The sequence below is a fragment of the Natrix helvetica genome (assembly GCF_964273705.1).
Source record: "Natrix helvetica genome assembly, chromosome: Z".
In the NCBI taxonomy this organism is placed as follows: domain Eukaryota; kingdom Metazoa; phylum Chordata; class Lepidosauria; order Squamata; family Natricidae; genus Natrix; species Natrix helvetica.
This window is the reverse complement of record NC_138554.1, coordinates 80054112-80072714: the sequence shown is the minus strand read 5'-3', so window position 1 is coordinate 80072714 and position 18603 is coordinate 80054112. Positions and strand designations below refer to the sequence as shown.

Sequence of the window (18603 nt, the reverse complement as noted above, 5' to 3'; positions counted from 1 at the left end):
TTGAAATTAAAAAAAATTCATCAACTTCACTGAACAATTCATTTTGCTGCTTCTGGTTTTAATTTAGTAGTATTTCTGTCCCTAAATTCAGGTCCTTTAAAGTCATCTTTGTCATCATTAAGTACTAGCTCTGGTTGTACAACAATAATTTCTTTTGGCAAACTATTAACATCAACTTCATTTTCTGAGTTTTCATTTGAAATATCTTGAGTCATGGTTTCATCTAAACTTTGTTCCAACGTAATTTTGTTACAGCTGTGGGTTTTCTTTTGGAGCACTCCTAATTATTTGGATCATTCAGAAGAGCTACTACCCTCTTCCTTGCTGTTTTCCACTGAGGCTGGAATATTTCCAGGCATTCTATATTTTTTCTCATATATAATATTTGGGGAGAATTTGTGTCCTCTGATTCTTCTGATGAGTGTGCCAAGAAGTCATGAAGCTTCTGCATCAATATATTCAATTTGTTTCATGCTAGATGACTTCATCTACATCCAGAGACTCTCAGGAACAATTGGTTCCCCAGAATTGGGTGGAACTTAAGTGAAGGGCTTTTACAGTTGACTTGGTATTGGTTTTTAAAGAGCCTTGAGGGCTCCACAGACAGAATCTTTAGTTGATTCCATATTGGGTTTGAGAAAAAAGCACCCCATGAAACCTGCTACATCTTGGGGGTGGAGCTGACGTCGCGATGACATGATGTGCAATCTTGGAGCTCCAAGATCACCGTCGATATCTCTGCCACTGGATGGTCCTTTTGGACCTAAACCGTCCCATAGAGATGGTAATAGAGAAGGGCACATCCTGCTGATCTCAGGGACATGGCAAAGTCCCTGATTGATCCAGGATAAGCTCTTTTTTTTGGCGACAGAGAAGCAGCCATTGAAGCTGCTGAAGTTGGGACAGCTCCAGAACAGAAGGAAAGCAGGAGTGAAAGTATGTCGAATTGATGAGATAAATTTTATTATTAGAGAAGAGATCACCCCAAAAACCTAGAAGTTAAATTAAATTTGAGGACAGAAGAGAGCAAGCGGTGAGATTAAGCCAGAATTAAACTTAGTGTGTTATCTTTTTTTAATTTTTTCTATTTATGGATGGAATTTTTACAAATGTTTCCTACTTTTTAAATTGGATTGGTTAATTTTTCTTCTTCTAGTTTTCATTCTTTTTTTCATACTTATCGATTAAGAATTTCTTTTTTTTACAATGCTTGATCGGATTGTTTTTCTTTTAAGAACTTTTCTCCTTAAGTTTGGAATACAAAGAGGGATGTAAAAGCAGGAGGAAAAAAGAAGTAACACTGCCACTTAGAGGCTGGAGGTTTGGAAACATTGTTTTTCTCTTTTCTCTTAGAACATTTTCAAGGCTTTTGAGTTTGTTTATTGAAAGTGATAATGGGAAGAGGATGGGTTGTTTATACAGGTGCTCTTTTGAAGTATTATCAGTAGTTGGACTGGAGTGAAAAGAACTCTTGACTTGAAAGATTATAATGAATGCTTCAAATTTAACAAAAAAGCCTTGGATGTTATAGTGGCAGTGTTTATAAGTTGGAAGAATGGCACAACATGAAAAAGAAACATTAATATTGCTAATGATTATGCTAGAAATTCAAAAAATATTCGTAACAACAGAGAACATTGAAAAGAGATGGATAATATAGAACAAAGAGATAAGAAAATTGTTGATATTGGCAGTAAACTGAGCGTGGTTGGAAATTGCAAGAGTGGAATATGGAAAGGGGAGATCAACGGATTGGAACTCTATCTCATACCTCAAAATATAGAAGAAGAAACAGGAGAAAATTTGACAGAATTAATGAGAGAAATTTTGGCAGAAGCATCAGTGATAACTAAAGGCAAGCTGATGGAAGGAACAGATGGAGGGTTTAGAGTCTTTACAAGATACGCAATGAGCAGCAAGTTGCTAAGAGAAGTCCATATAACCAGAACACTAATACTTCAAATGGCAAGAGATATAAAAATTGCACTATTATTGGAAGGATACAGGAAAATGTAATGAAAGGTCATAATAAAAATTAAGTTAAATTTAGTTAAATGTAGTGTATTATATATAAAATGGAGTGATAATAGTTATAGTCAAATAAATGAGTAACAATGATAATAATGCATCTATATACACTAGATTGATAATATGAAATTTTATACAAATTGTAAATGAGGACTATGGAGAGGATGTTTAAAAGCTTTGTTATTAAATATGAACAATTTTTATATAGAATATGGTAAAAAGATGTAATATTATTGGATGATTTTAGGAGGAAGTAATGAAATGCCATAATATAGATTTACTTTAAATTTAGAATATTTTATATAAAAGGCTGTAATGACAGTTGTAGTCAAATGAATGTTTAATAATCATAATAATTGTTTACATATATATTGGATTGATGATATGAGAATTTGTGTAAACTGTAAGCGGGGACTATTGTGAGGAAGCACCAAGCTTTGTAACCAATCGATATACTGTACGTAACTGGAGGATGATTTTTATGTATTGTGTGTGTGTCTATGTCTGTTTGTTTTATGTTTGTTTAAAAATTATAATTTTTATATGCTGATCTTGTTGTATTCGGGTCTTTTCCTGTGTAAGATTGAGATTGTCTAATGAGTAAAGGCTTTACTCAAACAAACATGAAGCCGAAAACACCAGCCTGAAGATGGCAAGTGAGACCTCACCGAAACGTTGCCAAGACAATCTCATTTTTGAATGGGAAAAGACCCAAATACAAGAAGACCAGCATACCTACACCCATGAAAATCTACCAAAAAAGCATACACACACACACACACACACACACACACACACACACGTTGCATTTGTGCTGATAAATAAATAATGGGAGACTAGTATAGAGCTATTTCAAGCTATTTAGCTCTCATCAGCTAGCCATACCCTTGCTGGGAATTGAACCTGGGCTGTATTACATATTAGGCACTAAGCCACAGTGGCTCTCCTCCTTTATCAGCTAAGCCAGGGAAATAGGTATGTATTGTGTCACAACCCCTGGTATGCCCAAATATGGGAGGGAGCATACTGCTTTCTTTTTTCTGTCTTTCGGCTCACCCTAGGAGCCATCCAGGCAGAAAGCCATTTTTTAAATGTTGCCTTTGTTACATTTGTGTTGCATTTGTGCTGATAAATAAATAAAGGGAGACTAGTCCTTATTTGCGGAAAGTTTATAGAATGACAATCATTTTGAACAGGAGGGGAATATAAGAGTTTAGCCAAGTAGTAGCACTGAATTAGCAGGGAGGAAATCTTACAGACATTTCATTATAGCCTCTTGTATATTGGGTGCAAATCTGAATCCTTAAGTCTGCATGCATCCTTCAGGATGTTTGCTTTGGTTCTTCAAAGCCCTTCCAAAAATTGCCAAAAATGGTAACATTTAAAGAAATAGAAGGGAGATGCTATATTAAAAATAAATGCAGAAACTAGTCCCTTTGGGGAGAGGGGGCGGTATAAAAGTCCAAATAAAGTAAAGTAAAGTAAAGTTTACTTGCCTTAATTTAAATTAAATTAGTGTTAATCCCATTCAATTTTGGAATGCAGTCCTCTGCACAGTATCTAAAGACTGAGTATAGCTCACAAGCCCCTGAAGTCTGTGTACTAATTGAGTGTGCTTGAATCCAATGTGGCAAATATGCAGGTGATCATTGCAGATTTGACTGAAGAAAATGATTTGAAACTTTTGAAATAGTAATGCCTCAAATGCCTATTTCTCTGAGTGTCTAAACTAGATAAGTTTAATGCCCTCTTACATTGCCAGCAGTATTACTGCTTCCTTTTTTGACCCAGAGCAAATTAGAAGAAGCCTCCTCTTGTGCTCTTTCCCCCTTGCTAGGCACAGTGCTCTATTAACTCTGTGGCCCATTTCCCTCAGTATTCCTCCCCCTCCCACCTACTTTGAGGTCAAGTATTTGAACTGGCAGCTATCCAATGCAAGAACAAACAAATCTGGGAAAAGGCTGGCGCCCTCAGAATTTCAGCACAGCTAGAACTACAACAGGGCTTTTGCTGTTATCCCACTGTTACCCATGAACAAATTAGCAGCAGTCTTTCCATATTAATTAAGTGTGGATTTGCCTATGTCTTAGTGATGCTGAAATATAATTGTATAAATAGCATGTTGGTTAGAATAGGCTTTGAAAGTATATAAAGGTCTTTGATGGACTTTAACTTCTTTTACCCAGCTTGCATTAACATTTTATGGCTTGTATTAACATGTTATGGCATCTGAAAGCTCATATTTAAAAAAATAAACAAATAGGCAAGATTGGCTCTATTGCAGGTTTGTGATTGTTATTGAAGGTCTCTTGGCTGTATTGGAATTCTAGTTACTTGAAATTGCCAGAACACTAAATATCAATGGAAATTGCATATAATGGTTACATGCCATGTATTCTGAATCCTGCCTTTTGGAAAAAATGCTATTGTTAATTTTTTTTCAGCTCCAGAAATTGAAACGATCACTTTCTTTCAAGACCAAAAGTTTGAGGAGTAAAAGTGCAGATAACTTTTTTCAACAAACAAATTGTGGCACAAAGTTGCAAGTAGATTTGCTATCAGAAATCACCTCTAAAAGGGGGCAGCTCCCTAATTTGGAAAGTCAAAACTCCACTCCAACCAAAACTCATCTCCAATCAGAAGACAAGACTCACATTTTTCAGGAACATATTTTCAAAAAACCCACATTCTGTGATGTCTGCAACCATATGATTGTTGGTAAGAAAGATTTTATGTTTTTTTGTGTGTTTTTTGCGTGTTTTTTTGTTTTGTTTTTGTTACTTTACAAAGCAACTTTTCTAGGGAAGAGGGTGAAGTGCTTAAACTGACTTTTTGCATTTATTTAATATATTCAAACTACATGAAAAAAATTGGAATCTTTTTATGTTTTTGTATATAAAAAGTGATATTCTGGGAATCACTGTTTATGAGAAACTAATCATAACTTCTATACAAGTAATCCCCAACTTATGACCACAATTGAGCACATTTATGTTGCTAACTCAGACATTTGTTGTGAGTTTTGTCCCACTTTATGACCTTTCTTTCCATAGTTGTTAAGTGAATCACTGCAGTTGTTAAGATAGTAGTATGATCGTTAAGTGAATCTGGCTTCCCCATTGACTTTGCTTCTCATAAGATCTCAAAGAGGGGGTCACATTGAACCCAGGACACTGCAAAGGTCATAAATATGAACCAGTTGACAAGTGTCTGAATTTTGATCACATAACAATGGGGATGCTGCAATGGTCATAAGTATGAAAAATGGTCATGTCACTTTTTTCAATGATGTTGTAACTTTGAATGGTCTCTAAATGAACTGTTGTAAATTGAGGATTACCTGTATTTAGAAATTCTAAGAATCAACTTTCTAGAATCTAGTTAACTTTCCAGATTTCAGTATATCAGCAGTAAAGGAGATATAGTCATGATGAGGAAAACATGCTTAAATACTAGCCAGCAATAAGCTAAGAAAGAGATAAATATTGATGAACAACAACACTATCAGTAGAAATCTCCATTATATTGCACACATATATCTAATTACCTTTGCTTTAAACATGGATTGATTTATGAATTAGCCATGCTATTCTTGAACTTTATTTCCTATAGTGACTTAGATGGAAAACATTTTAATTTTCTACACATTATTTGCATGCTAGGTCTCTCTCATCTGTGTCAAATGCAGAGCCTTAAAAGCATGAATTCAGATGAATTAGCAAATTCAGCAAGAACACAAATCTATTCAAAAAATTCAAAAATGAACAGATAAAAAAGAGAAAATATGTTGTAAATGAATAGTCTCCTGACCCCAGTTGGATTGGTCATTTTATTTTTGCATGTTACATTTTGGATTTAATTTTTAAAAATACAGTTAGTTAGTTTCTCATACTACAACATAGAAAGCAATGGCAGATGTGCAACTAGATATTGTAAATACTGTGTCAACCTTTATATGTTGGGAACTCAAATCTTCCTTCAGATCTTATTTTGCTTTCTGCCTTTTATCAACTATTCACTATTCTGAGCTTGACAGCCTTTGCTCCATCATGACCCTTTCCTCCTTGGGAACATTGGTTGGAGGTTAAGAAGAGGGCTATACCACATACTCTTGGTGATTACTACTTTAAAATCCTAAAAAATAACAGGGATACCAAGGGCAATTCGTGGACTTGAAGATTGAAGGCATGTTTCACACATCACATAACAATCAATCAATCAAATAAACAAATTTTTATTTGGTTATAGACAGTAAGTAGAATACCGAAAATCAGTTAATTAAAATGTTAAAAAGGAATGTGTATTTGTATGTATGTATTTGTATGTATGTATGTACATACATGTATGTATGGCATTTCTGACAGATGTTAAAATATTAAAAATTTCTCATGCAGCCAGCACACTGTTTTTCTTTGAAGCTGCCCCAGCTTTGGATAGCACGTCTGTCTTTTCCTCACTGCTAAGTTGAGATCTTTCCCTGGTCCCAACAAGGAGTTAGCAATTTCCTTGTGAAGGACGAGGTATTGGTCTCTTCTTCATCATTCCTACAGAATGGCTTAGATCCATTTGGATCCTCTGGCAGAGGGAATTCAGTGAACTTCCATAGAGCTTATGGAAGACTCGTCATTTAGCAGTGACATCAGCTCCACTTTCCTCCACTTTGCTATCTCTTCTATAAAACAGTCCTTTCAATACTTGGAGACAGCTATAGTGCCTACTCGCTTTCTCCTGTTTTCCGGGAAAAACATACTTATTCTCCCCTTGATTTTCTCAAATTGTGTTGCTCCAAGTTTTCTGTAGTATTTAGAGTTTAAAATAAATGCTGGTTAACATTTTAAACACACAGTACTGTGGAGCAGAAATCCTGATAGGCATCAAAAATGTTGTTGAGCACCAATGAACATTACTTTTTAAAAGTGGTCTCCAATTTCTGCCCAAGAATATTAGTGAGCGTTACAGTTTATGAGTAAATGCAATACATAGTATCCAAGTTGATTTGGCTTTGGTGGTTTAGAATTTGAACAGTTAATTTAGGACAATCTTAGTGACTGTATATAAGAAGCCATATGTACCACTCTGCTTCTTTCCTCTGCTTTTCTGTTACCATAACCATCTTTTAAAGATGTATACCATAAAAATTTTGTTAGTCCTTTAAGATTAGTCCTTCTGTTTTTGCTATTGCACACTAATAGCTACTTTTTTTTAGCATTCCTTAAGCTGCATCTTAGCTAATTAACAGGACTGATATCTTTCCACAACAGTTCATGGAATTAAAACCATACAAAATGTTTCATATCATATCAGTAATTTTAATCAAAATTCATTTCATTTCTATTCAGTTTTAAAATATCTACCTAGAGCAGACACCATTTCAATTTCAACACTGTTTTAAAATATTCATCAGCATCTAATATGCTGCCCAGCCGCCCTGTTTAGGGTGACCCGCTCCTTACTTAACCAAGGAACTGGGGAAGACCCCTTGCAGAGTAGGGATGAAGAATTTGTTCAGTATCTGCAGGATAAAATCGCTCAGATCCGGACAGGCTTGGACTCTGACTGGGTAGATTCGGGCGAGCCAACGGGGATGAATCTTGAGGAGACTATCGGGGATGGGTTTGACCCTGAGGCCCCCGAAGGCATGGACAGGATTATGGGGAGACTCAGTGCTGCCACTTGTGTGCTGGACCCGTGTCCCTCTTGGTTAGTTTCGGCTTCCCGGGAGGTGACACGAGGCTGGCTCCAGGCAATTACCAATGCTTCATTGAGAGAGGGGTTCTTTCCCACTGCCTTGAAGGAGGCGGTGGTGAGGCCCCTCATCAAGAAGCCTTCCCTGGACCCAGCTTCTTTAGCCAACTATCGTCCGGTCTCCAACCTTCGCTTTGTAGCGAAGGTTAATAAATTATAATAATAAATTTGAATTTATTAGCCGCTCCCTTTCCAGACAGGACTCGGGGCGGCGTACAATGGGCATATAGAACATAGAAACATGTGTACAAACACATAAACATACAAAAATACAGAGAAAATACAGGTTGTCGAGAGTGTTGTAGTACGTCAGCTTCCCCAGTACCTGGACGAAGCTGTCTACCTGGATCTGTTTCAGTCGGGTTTCAGGCCCGGGTACAGCACAGAGACGGCATTGGTCGCGTTGGTCGATGATCTCTGGCAGGCCCGGGACAGGGGCTGTTCCTCTGTCCTGGTCCTATTAGACCTCTCGGCGGCTTTCGATACTATCGACCATGGTATCCTACTGTGACGACTCGGGGGTTGGGAGTGGGGGGCACCGTTTTACGGTGGTTCTCCTCCTACCTGTCGGATCGGTTGCAGTTTGTGTTGACTGGAGGGCAGAGATCGACCCCCAGGCGCGTCACTTGTGGGGTGCCCCAGGGGTCAGTTCTCTCACCCCTCCTGTTCAACATATACATGAAACCGCTGGGCGAGATCATCCGTGGTTTTGGGGTACGGTATCATCAATATGCTGATGATACCCAACTTTTCATCTCTACCCCAAACCACCCAAATGATGCCCTCGACGTGATGTCCCGATGCCTGGAGGCTGTGCGCATCTGGATGGGGAGGAACAGACTCAAGATCAATCAATCCAAGACTGAGTGGCTGTGGTTCCCGTCATCCCGATTTGTACATCTTGTTCCATCTTTGATGATAGGGGGAGAAATTTTAGCCCCCTCAGAGAAGGCTCGCAATCTGGGAGTCCTCCTGGATACGTGGCTTAGTTTAGAAGAACACCTGACGGCCGTGACCAGGGGGGGCTTTTACCAGGTTCGCCTGCTTTGCCAGTTGCGCCCCTTCCTGGATCGGGATGCTCTGTGCACAGTCACTCGTGCCCTTGTCCTTTCTCGCCTGGACTACTGAATGCTCTCTACATGGGGCTGCCCTTGAAGAGCACCCAGAGGCTTCAGCTGGTCCAGAATGCGGCCGCGCGGGTTGTCATGGGGGTACCTAGGTGCTCCCATGTCACACCCCTTTTAGACGGCCTGCACTGGTTGCCGGTTGTTTTCCGGGTGCGATTCAAGGTATTAATTATGACCTTTAAAGCGCTCCATGGCTTAGGCCCAGGGTACCTGCGAGACCACCTACTGCCACCAGTAGCCTCTCACTGTCCAGTACGATCCCACAGAGTTGGCCTCCTCAGGGTGCCGTCAGCCAAGCAGTGTCGGCTGGTGACCCCCAGGGGGAGAGCCTTCTCTGTGGGAGCGCCTTCCCTCTGGAATGAGCTGCCCACGGAGCTTCGCATAATCCCTGACCTCCGGTCCTTCCGACGCGCCCTAAAATGTTGGCTTTTCCAGCAAGCCGGCCTGGCCTGTTAATGTTAATTTTAATTTTAATTTATTTTAAATGTATTGTTTCTTTAAAAAAATCGGTTTGGTCTTTTTGGAAATGGGTTTAATCTTTTTTTAACTTTTGTGATGTGTGTTTTTAATGTTGTACGCCGCCCTGAGTCCTTTTGGAGAAGGGCGGCATATAAATCCAAATAAACCTAAACCTAAACCTAAACCTAATACCCATTCCAATAAAAGACAATTTTAAAATAACTATCAACAGCAGATACCATTAAAACTTTCAGCTAAGGCCAGGGAGAAGAGGCTGTGTTTCCTATTAAATGCTTCTATTTCTTCTGACAATAGTTGTAATCTTTAGTGTGGTTGCAACGTTCTTATCAAAACAGCACTTTTTAAACTAATTCTATTTTTTTTATTGAAAGGATATAAGATTTATTGATTTTTACCACATAACCACCAGGAGTTATTTTTATAAACATTGTCTTAGTGATACAATAGACCTGAGATGGCGAATCAATGGCATGCGTGCTACAGGTGGCATACAGAGCCCTCTCCGCGGGCACGTGAGCAATTGGCCCAACCCAGGTCTACCATGCATGCACCTCCTACCAGCCAGCTGGTTTTTGGGTCTCTGCCATGCATGTGGGAGATGTGCATGCATGTGTGGGGGTGAGGGAGTGTGGGGGTAGCAGAGAGCCCCATTTTTGGTCCCATGAGGCTTCAGGAAGCCCTGCTAGACCCAACAATGGCCACCCTGTGTGGGGTTACAGTGCACCCCCCATGCCCTGTTTTTTGGTCCCAGGAGGCTTCAGGGAGGCCTGCTAGGCCAAAATGGACTGCGGGGGTCATATGCACATGTGTGGGGAGTGGGGGGTGTTGCACACACATTGCATTATGGGTGTGAGCACCCGTGCACTCACTTTCATCATGCAAGGACGAAAAGGTTAGCCATCACTGCAATAGACCTTCATTCCTTATAAACGATTTCTGCTTGGCAGAGAATTGCTGTCATAGCCATGGTGATAGTTTAGAATACATTCTATCCAACACTAGATTAACAAAAGAAATACAGAATCTTAAGCAGAAAACAATTTGTATGAAACCTGTTGCATCCTCAAAGCTATGCCGATGATCCGGGAGCGTGCCAGTTCAAGGCACCTCCCATTGGCTGAGCTGTGACCAATGTTCCCTCTAATTTTTTTTCAGTGTGAGCGGAAAAGTATAGTGTTTGAGCAGCACATTTTCATGCCTGAGCACCTGATTTTTTTTCATTGATGTCACCCAAGACAACAACAAAATCAGTGTTATTTGAAACTCAATTCTACCATGTAAATATCCATTAAGTAAAGAAATCTCCCTATACAGGTAGTCCTCAATCTACGACCATAATTGAGCCCAAAGTTTCTATTGCTAAGTGAGACATTTGTTAAGTGAGTTTTGCCCTTTTACAACCTTTCTTGCTACATACAGTTAAGTGAATCACTGCGGTTAAATCAGTAACCTGGTTGTTAAGTCAATCTGACTTTCCTACTGACTTTGCTTGGTAGAAGGTTGCAAAAGGTGACCCCAGGACACTGCAACCATCAAAAATATGAGGCAGTTGCCAAAGATCCAAATTTTGATTATGTGGCCATGGGGATGATGATCATAAGTGTGAAGAACAGCCGTAAGTCACTTTTTTCAGTGCTGATGTAACTTTAGTCATTAAGTGAACTGTTGTAAGTTGAGGACTACTTGTATTCAAGTTCAATGGATGACTCTCTATGGGAAAAGGATCAAAACTTCCCTCTATCCACATTTTCCATATTATGAATTACTTTATATGTTTTATAATTTCCCCCTTACTATCCAATAGTCTGCAGTGATATTAGCAAGTTATGAATAATTTACCAATTGATGTAGATTAGCAATTGGGGCACATAAGGAAACAAACAAAGAGGGGAGAGGAGGGAGGGGGAGGAAGGAAGGAAGGGAGAGAGAGAGACAGAGAGAGAGAGAGAGAGAGAGAGACAAAAAAAGAAAGAGGAGAAAGAGAAAAAGAAAGGGGAAAGGAGAGGAGGGAGGGAGGATAAGAAAAAGAGGCAGAAAAAAGAAAGAGAGAGAAAGAGGAAAGGAAGAAAGAAGGAAGAAAGGAAAGAAAGAAAATAAAGAAAGAAAAAAGAAAGAAAAGAGGAGTGAAGAGAAGGATTAGAGGCCAGAAAAGCAAACAAGGAAAAGTAGGAAAAACTTTCACTGGAAAACACTATTTTTCCATCAGCGCAAAACTTTCCTAAACAAGGTTAATTTTCCAGATTTTGAGTTTCTGGTCTAGGTGGACCAAGAAGCCTCTGTTTTTTTTTTCTTTTCAAGCAATAAAATCAAATAAAATCTGCGGAGCACCAGCTCCACTCCCCCTTCCTGTGAAAAAAACCTTGAGCCCCAATGCTCTGAACGCAGAGGCTGGATTCAGACATGTGCACACCCGACGTGGGTTTCCACTTGCTTGCGTGCCGAACGCCTCCCACACATCCACATCTCGGTAGCGGAGCCAAGAGGGAGCCCAGCCATGGGGACTTAGCCGACAAACCGCGACAGAAGCATGCTCCGCACGTCCCACGGAGAGATTGCTGTTGCCACTGCTTCCCCCCTCAGTAACTTTGATCCAGGAGGGAATGACCTCCCTGTCAATCAGCCATGCGCCGGTGGAGGGAGCCCAATCATGAATGTGCAGCCACATTTCTGTTGGCCAAAGGCCCGCCCTCCTCTGGGTGTGTCCAGGCACTATAATATCCCGGCCCAGCTGACAGAAGCCTCCTAGCTGCCTGCAGCTTAAAGTCCATCATGTTAAAGATCACTGCATGGCAGTTGGAAACTGTTGTGCTGTGTTTTGTGCACCCGCGCAGCTTAGAGGGAACATTGGCTGTGACAGCGCTTGGTGGGAGAATGTAGCCTCGCCATTGATTGGCCCATCTGACAGCTGCTATATAAAGAGGTGTCACACAGAGAGTTACCATTGCCTCACTTGTTAGTGTATTACTTGTTAGCCAATAAAGGTTGTTTTGTTCCACAACCTGCCTTGTCTCAGTTCCTACCCACCTGGTTCTCTGAACAGAGCACTGATGATGAAGGTGGGATTCAGGACTGAGGTGACTGGCTAGCTAAAGTCCCTAACAAAGCTGAGGCATGTAGAGCTTAATGCTGCCCTCTATCCTCAAGGTCACTTTGCCCATAACCCTGTCTGCGCAGACTTCTTCGGGATGCTGGGCTTCTTGGACCCCTTTCCTCCTTGCCCCCCTGGTTTTGCAGGGCTAAGAGGAAAAGGGGAATGATGAACAGTCCCTCCAAGACTGCCCACCCCTTGGCGTTTTTGCAACCAAATTCTCACCGCCCCCCACAAACAGACGACCCCTCCGCCAGAATACTGCAGGGCAAATCAGGCTGGACCCATAACTAGGGAACATGTGGGGGAGAGGCTACAGCAGCTCCACTGTGAATGGAGGGAGAGAAAAAAGTTCAGATTCTCTCTGCTGCAGACCTTAGCGTTGAATGCTGTGGCAGAGAGAAGTTCAACTTTTTTCCCCTCCATTCACAGCTGCTCCTTTTATGGCCCCTCCTGGCCCCCACCCTTCCAGGGGTTGAAGTATCTGAAAGGGATAGGCAGGCTGCCACAGCTCCCTTCCAAAGAGGCTTCCAGTCCCTTCCCTTCTTTCTTTCTTTCGGTAGCAGGCTGTTGTGAAAGAAGCCCCCGCTCTGCGTTCTCTTTGAGAGCCTCCTTACTTGCCATGGGATGGGGAAAAATCAGGGGGAGAGAGGGAGGAGAAAGCCGAGCTTTTGCTAGACATGGCCTTCTACTCCCTCTCTCCCCCTGATTTCTCCCTGGCTGAGCTCACAAAGGAAGAAGGCAAGGATGCTGGCCAGTGCTCGCTTCATTTACCACTTGCCATCGATGCCCCTTTGGCCCACCAGCTGCAGTCCCGCCGGCTGGGCAGGCAAAGGAAGCAGGTGGGTGGGGCAAGCATGGTGTGGAGGGGTGGGGCGAGTGAGCGAGTGAATGGTGACCAAGTGGTGGGACAGGGGGTGGGTGGCAGGGGATGAGCGGAGATAGGCCAGGGGAATACACCAGTACAGGGGCATGGCCAGGCCACCATTGGCAATGATACAGAAAGGTAAGGCCGGTTCCGGTACTGGTATGCCCACCCCGGTCCATACTGGGCGAAAACCACTCTGATGTGTGTGTGTGTGTGTGTGTGTGTGACTTTCAGATTCTAGTTCCAATAGGAAACTAAGATGCAACCTGGAACATGTGACCCTTTGTATCCTTTGAGAGCCCAGAGGTTACTGATTCCCATTAGCATTCCTTTCCTTATTGACTTGTCTATCTCTGTTCTTAACTTTTTGGGTCACATTAACAAGACACTGAGTTTTGTACACTAGTGTGCCGCATTTGCTGCATAGATGTGCAAGCACTCAGGTTAGTGGGACTGTATGGGTGGGTTTCAAATATTTTTCTACCGGTTCTGTGGGCATGGCTTGCTTGGTGGGTGTGGTTTGTTAGTCATGTGATGATGGCATGGCTTATTAGTCATGTGACTTAGTGGGTGTCACTGGTTAGTCATGCGACTGGGTGGACATAGCTGGTTGGTCATGTGACTGGGTGGGCATGGCCAACTTGACATCACTCACGTCATGGAGCACCTTGCCTGGCCTCTCCTCACCTCAAAAGACTCAACGAGGTACAATTTCTCTGTACATGGCTGTTAGAGCCAGGAGATGTCATAGTACAATGTGGTGAAACTCACTTAACAACACTCTTGCTTAGCAACCAAAATGTTGGGCTCAATTGTGGTCATAAGACAAGGACTACCTCTGCCTTCTTCTGCTTGGCAGCTTTGTTCTAGTAAACTCCTTCTCCTTTCTGGCAATTTTTCTCTATGTTAGAGGCACCAAAATAATGCAGATAATATAAGGTTTCCTGCTGGAGCAGGTGGTTGGACTAGATGGCCTCCAAGGCTCCTTCTAACCCTGCTATTTTGTGATTCGGTAAGGATCTTCTGCTGGAGCAGGTGGTTTGGATTAGATCAGTGGTGGCAATCTTTTCAGCACCAAGTGCCCAAACTGCAACCCAAAACCCCGCTTATTTATCGCAAAGTGACAACATGGCAATTTAACCTGAATAATGAAGTTTTACTAACTAAAATAATGATAAACAAGGCAGACTTCAGCTAATTATTCTAAGAAAAATGTGATAAATGCATTTTCATGCCTCCCTTTTTCTGCTTTTGAAATATTACGTTTAGCAGCAATAAAAAAGAAAAATTTTGTAATATCATTTCTCAATCTTTCTTTCCCTCCCTTCCTCTCTCTTCCCCTCCCCCTCTGTTTCTCTTCCCTGCTCTCTTTTTCTCTTACTTTCCCACCCTCCCTTTCTCTCTCCATCCCCCCTTTCTTTCTCTCCCCCTCTCTTTCTCTTTCCCTCCTTCCCTCTCTCTTTCTCTTCCCCCTCTCTTTCTCTCTTTCCCCCCTTTCCTCCCTCTTTCCTTCATTTTCTCCCTCCTTCTCTCTTCCCCCCTTCTTCTCTCTATCTGTCTCTTTCCCTCCCTCCCCACTATTTCCCTCCCTCTCTTTCTTTATTTTTCTGTTTCTCTCTCTCTTTCTGTTTCCCTCCCACCCCCTTCTCTTTCTCTTTTCTCCCCTGTGGAGTCTTGCCTCATTTGCGCCTCCTGGATAGCTTTTCCAGCAGAGCTTCCTAATTGGGGAGACAGGGTCCCCTCCTCCTCCTGTGGCCCATGACAAAGGAAAAGCCCTGGCAGCTGTGGTGGATGAGGAAGCATGTGTGTCAAGGCTGTTGCTGCCACCTCTTCTTCGTAGCTTCCCTCCCCAAAATCTGCTCACCTAACTTTTTAAATCATACCTCTTTGTCTCAAGGGCCCAAGCAGGACAAAGCAATTGGGAAAGGATTGGTGTATGGGTGGGGAGAATAAGTTAAGGAGGAGAAATTGAGGTATTTCGGCTCATTCTTGCCTCCCAGATAGCTTTTCCAGTAGAGGTTCCTCTGTTGGAATGCCCCACGTCCCTCTGCCCAGCTGGGCTTCGCGGGCGCACTGCTCCTGGGCTTGTCAGCCTCTGGACAGATGTCAGATTCCCACCCTCCAGCACCAGTTCATAGGTTTCTCCTCCCCCATGGGAAATGGAGGGAAAGGAGTGCCATCCAAACACAGGAACCTCTGCTGGAAAAGATATCTAGGAGGCAAGAGTAAGCTGAGAAGCCTCCGTTGTCAGGCCTGCAGAGGTTCCTTTAAGAATCTTTGGCCTGCCACACTTTCTTATAATCTCCTATGTGTTTCATTAGTGTAGTAGTTGGGAGGGGGAATAGAAAGGAGTAGGATTGTGGAATGTATTGTTTTGATTCTTCCTAGAAGCTCAAGGTCATCTTTTGTCTCTGCACCTCGACACCTGACCGGAAGCAGAGGGGTGTAGATGCCAGCGTGGAAGATGATGATTGGAACATGTGATGAATTATGGGGTATGGGGATAGATCATGAACTTTCAACTGGGTGAACTCTCAGGATGTAAATCAAAGTTGAAATTTCATAGTACAATGCCAACATGCCTGTATTATTAAATTGGAACTTTAAGGATGATTCTGTTCTGGACTCTGATTTACTTTTGCATGGTATTTGGAACACTGACATTCATCCTTTCTCCTTACCTGGTTTTCCCACACACACCAGTCCTTTCCCAATTGCTTTGTCCTGCTCAAGCCCTTGAGAGGAGCCTGCCACGAACATTTTCTAATGAGGACAGGTCATTTCAGGGGACGCGTGACAAAGAGTGACAAATAGGCATGATTTAAAGAGACAGGCAAGCCGATTTGAGGGAGGGAAGCGATGAAGAAGAGGTGGCAGCAACACAGCAGCACACACCCCTCCACATCCACTGTAGCTGCCAGGGCTTCTCCTTCATCATGGGCTCCAGGAGGAGGAGGGGATCCCATCTCCATCATTGGGAAGATCCCTCTCTCTGTTTCTCATCTCTCTTTTTCTCCCCCCCTCTCTCTCGTGTGTGTATGTGTGTGTGAGTGTGAGTGTGAGCATGCACAAGCCTGATAGAAGACAGAGCCAACATCACAACTGCCCCTTCCTCTTCCCCCCTCTTTCTTCCTGTCTCTCCCATATCTCTTTCTATCTCCCCCCTCTCTCTTTCTCATTCTCTCTCTCTTCATCTCTCTCTTTGTTTCTCATTTCTCTCTTTTTCTCCCCCCTCTCTCTTGTGTGTATGTGTGTGTGTGCGCACGCAAGCTTGATAGAGGAAAGAGTCAAGAACACAACTACCTCTTCCTCCCTTCTCGTTGTGGTCGCTCTCTTCTCCCCCTCCCCCATGAGCTTGCCATTCCCCTCACAGCGTCTGCAGGGCTCGAGACTTTCCCCTCTTTTCTTTCAAGGCACGGGCTTTAACAGAGAGGAAGCAAAAGTGACCAAACAGAGCACATCCTCCCAGAGCAGCAGCTGGTTGATCACCTTCTTTTTCTCCCCTTGCCTCATTTTTTAAACTTTAGAGGCATACAGACAAAGCCCGAGAGGCACATGTGCATGGGGCTTCCTGCCCCCTCCTCTCCACTTTGTTTTTCTGCCCTTCTTTTCACTTTGAAAAGGCCTTTGAACACATGCTGTGGAGGAGCAGGGAGAAACAACCACTGCTGCAGCCCTCCCCTCACTCAACTGCTGCTCAACCTTCCTCCCTCCTTCACCCAAAGCTTCATGCTGCACCAGGAGGCTGAAGTTTGAATTTCTTTTCCACCCCTGTACCTTGGCAATAAGACTGTTTCTCTCTGCCCTTTTCCATCCAAAAAAACATGCAGGCAACAGCAGTGGCGACTGAGGGAACCGGTTCCGGGGCATGGACAGCTTGGATTACTGCCAGTTTCAGTGGCCCAGGCTGGCATAACACTATTGGTTCAGCTGAATGGGTCCAAACTGGTAGGAACCCACCTCTGGAGTACTGCCTGTGTGGAATAATCACTAAAGATATAAGTCAAGAACTTCATTTATTCTTTTACTACCCACAACTATTATTACTTGTTATTATTGTTGGCCTACACAGAGAAAGTAACCACTAGTACAGTTTTAAAAATTAATGTGCTGTGCATAAATTATGGAATGTACTACTGTGAAATGTTTTGCAAACTTAGCTTATAAAATGGCACTGAGTTTTTCTTCCATTTCAAAAGTATGTGCTGAAAAAAGATCACTGGATGACTATCACTTCCATGTACTTGTTGTGGATTATAATGAGTGCCTGAGAAACAGGTTGCTGATTTAAGTAGATTTTTTTTATCTGGTTTAGCAGGGATCTTTAACTGAAATTCAATTTAATTAGGAACTGCTCAAGAGTTCATCCAATACTAGTATAATTCTAAGTCTTCCATGGACAATAATTTTTCACAGAAAATGATATGGTTAGCTGTAATTCTAGGTTTTTTGCAATGTTTTAGTATGAAAAATGCATCATCATCATCATTATTTAGAAACTTCAGACCAAGCATAAAATGAATTGCACAACATGGTTTATGTGACTTTTTAAAGTGCCACTAACAAATTAAATTGCAGCCATAAAGAGTAGAAATAGAGTTCTAGCACAACAGCTTCAAGTAAAAAAATAAATAGAATTCATAGTAGTTATCCTACACACCACATTTCAACAGTGCAAACCTGGTCATAGCCCAGACACATCATATTCCTGAGAAGTCCAAATGATAAGCCATCTCCCCCTCTAGGCACTCAGTATATTTTGGTCACCCAGCATAGTATACTATTTGGTTTGCCCCAAACCCTCTTCAATCAATAAGCTAGGTTTGTTGTCATCCTCATATTGCAGAGGTACCACAAATACTGTCCAGGTTATAATTTGTCTTGCAGAAATGACCTTTGAATTGGGGCCTCTCATTCCTGGCCTTCATGTAATGCCATACCAGCAATAACTTACAGTCTTAAAATGCATTGAAAGGCACTTAGGAAATGTCATCATTGATTTTAGTCAGAACATATGGTAAGAAACAAAACTATATATAGTTTATATTCTTTGGTGTTCTGCTTTTCCTCAATGAAACTACACTAAAACATGGCAGCATTTAGAACACTCAAAAGTCAGTATGACTAAGATTAACTGGGGTAAATAGCTATTTTTATGTGCTTTAACACATTTAGTATTTAATGTTCTTCTGGTGACTAAATTGTTATAAAATATCTTGAATTAATACTTGAATATTGGTTCAAACAAAAAAAGAAATAATTTCCTC

General features: G+C 42.0%; 1 protein-coding gene across 1 annotated transcript in view; it reads left to right on the top strand.

Moving 5' to 3' along the window:
• STAC (SH3 and cysteine rich domain) overlaps nt 1-18603 on the top strand; it is a 195318-nt gene that overhangs the window by 45295 nt on the left and 131420 nt on the right. Inside the window, exon 2 of the mRNA XM_081933459.1 lies at nt 4473-4746. Within this exon, the coding sequence (XP_081789585.1) occupies nt 4473-4746 (274 nt within the window). The remainder of the gene's footprint in view (nt 1-4472; nt 4747-18603) is intronic.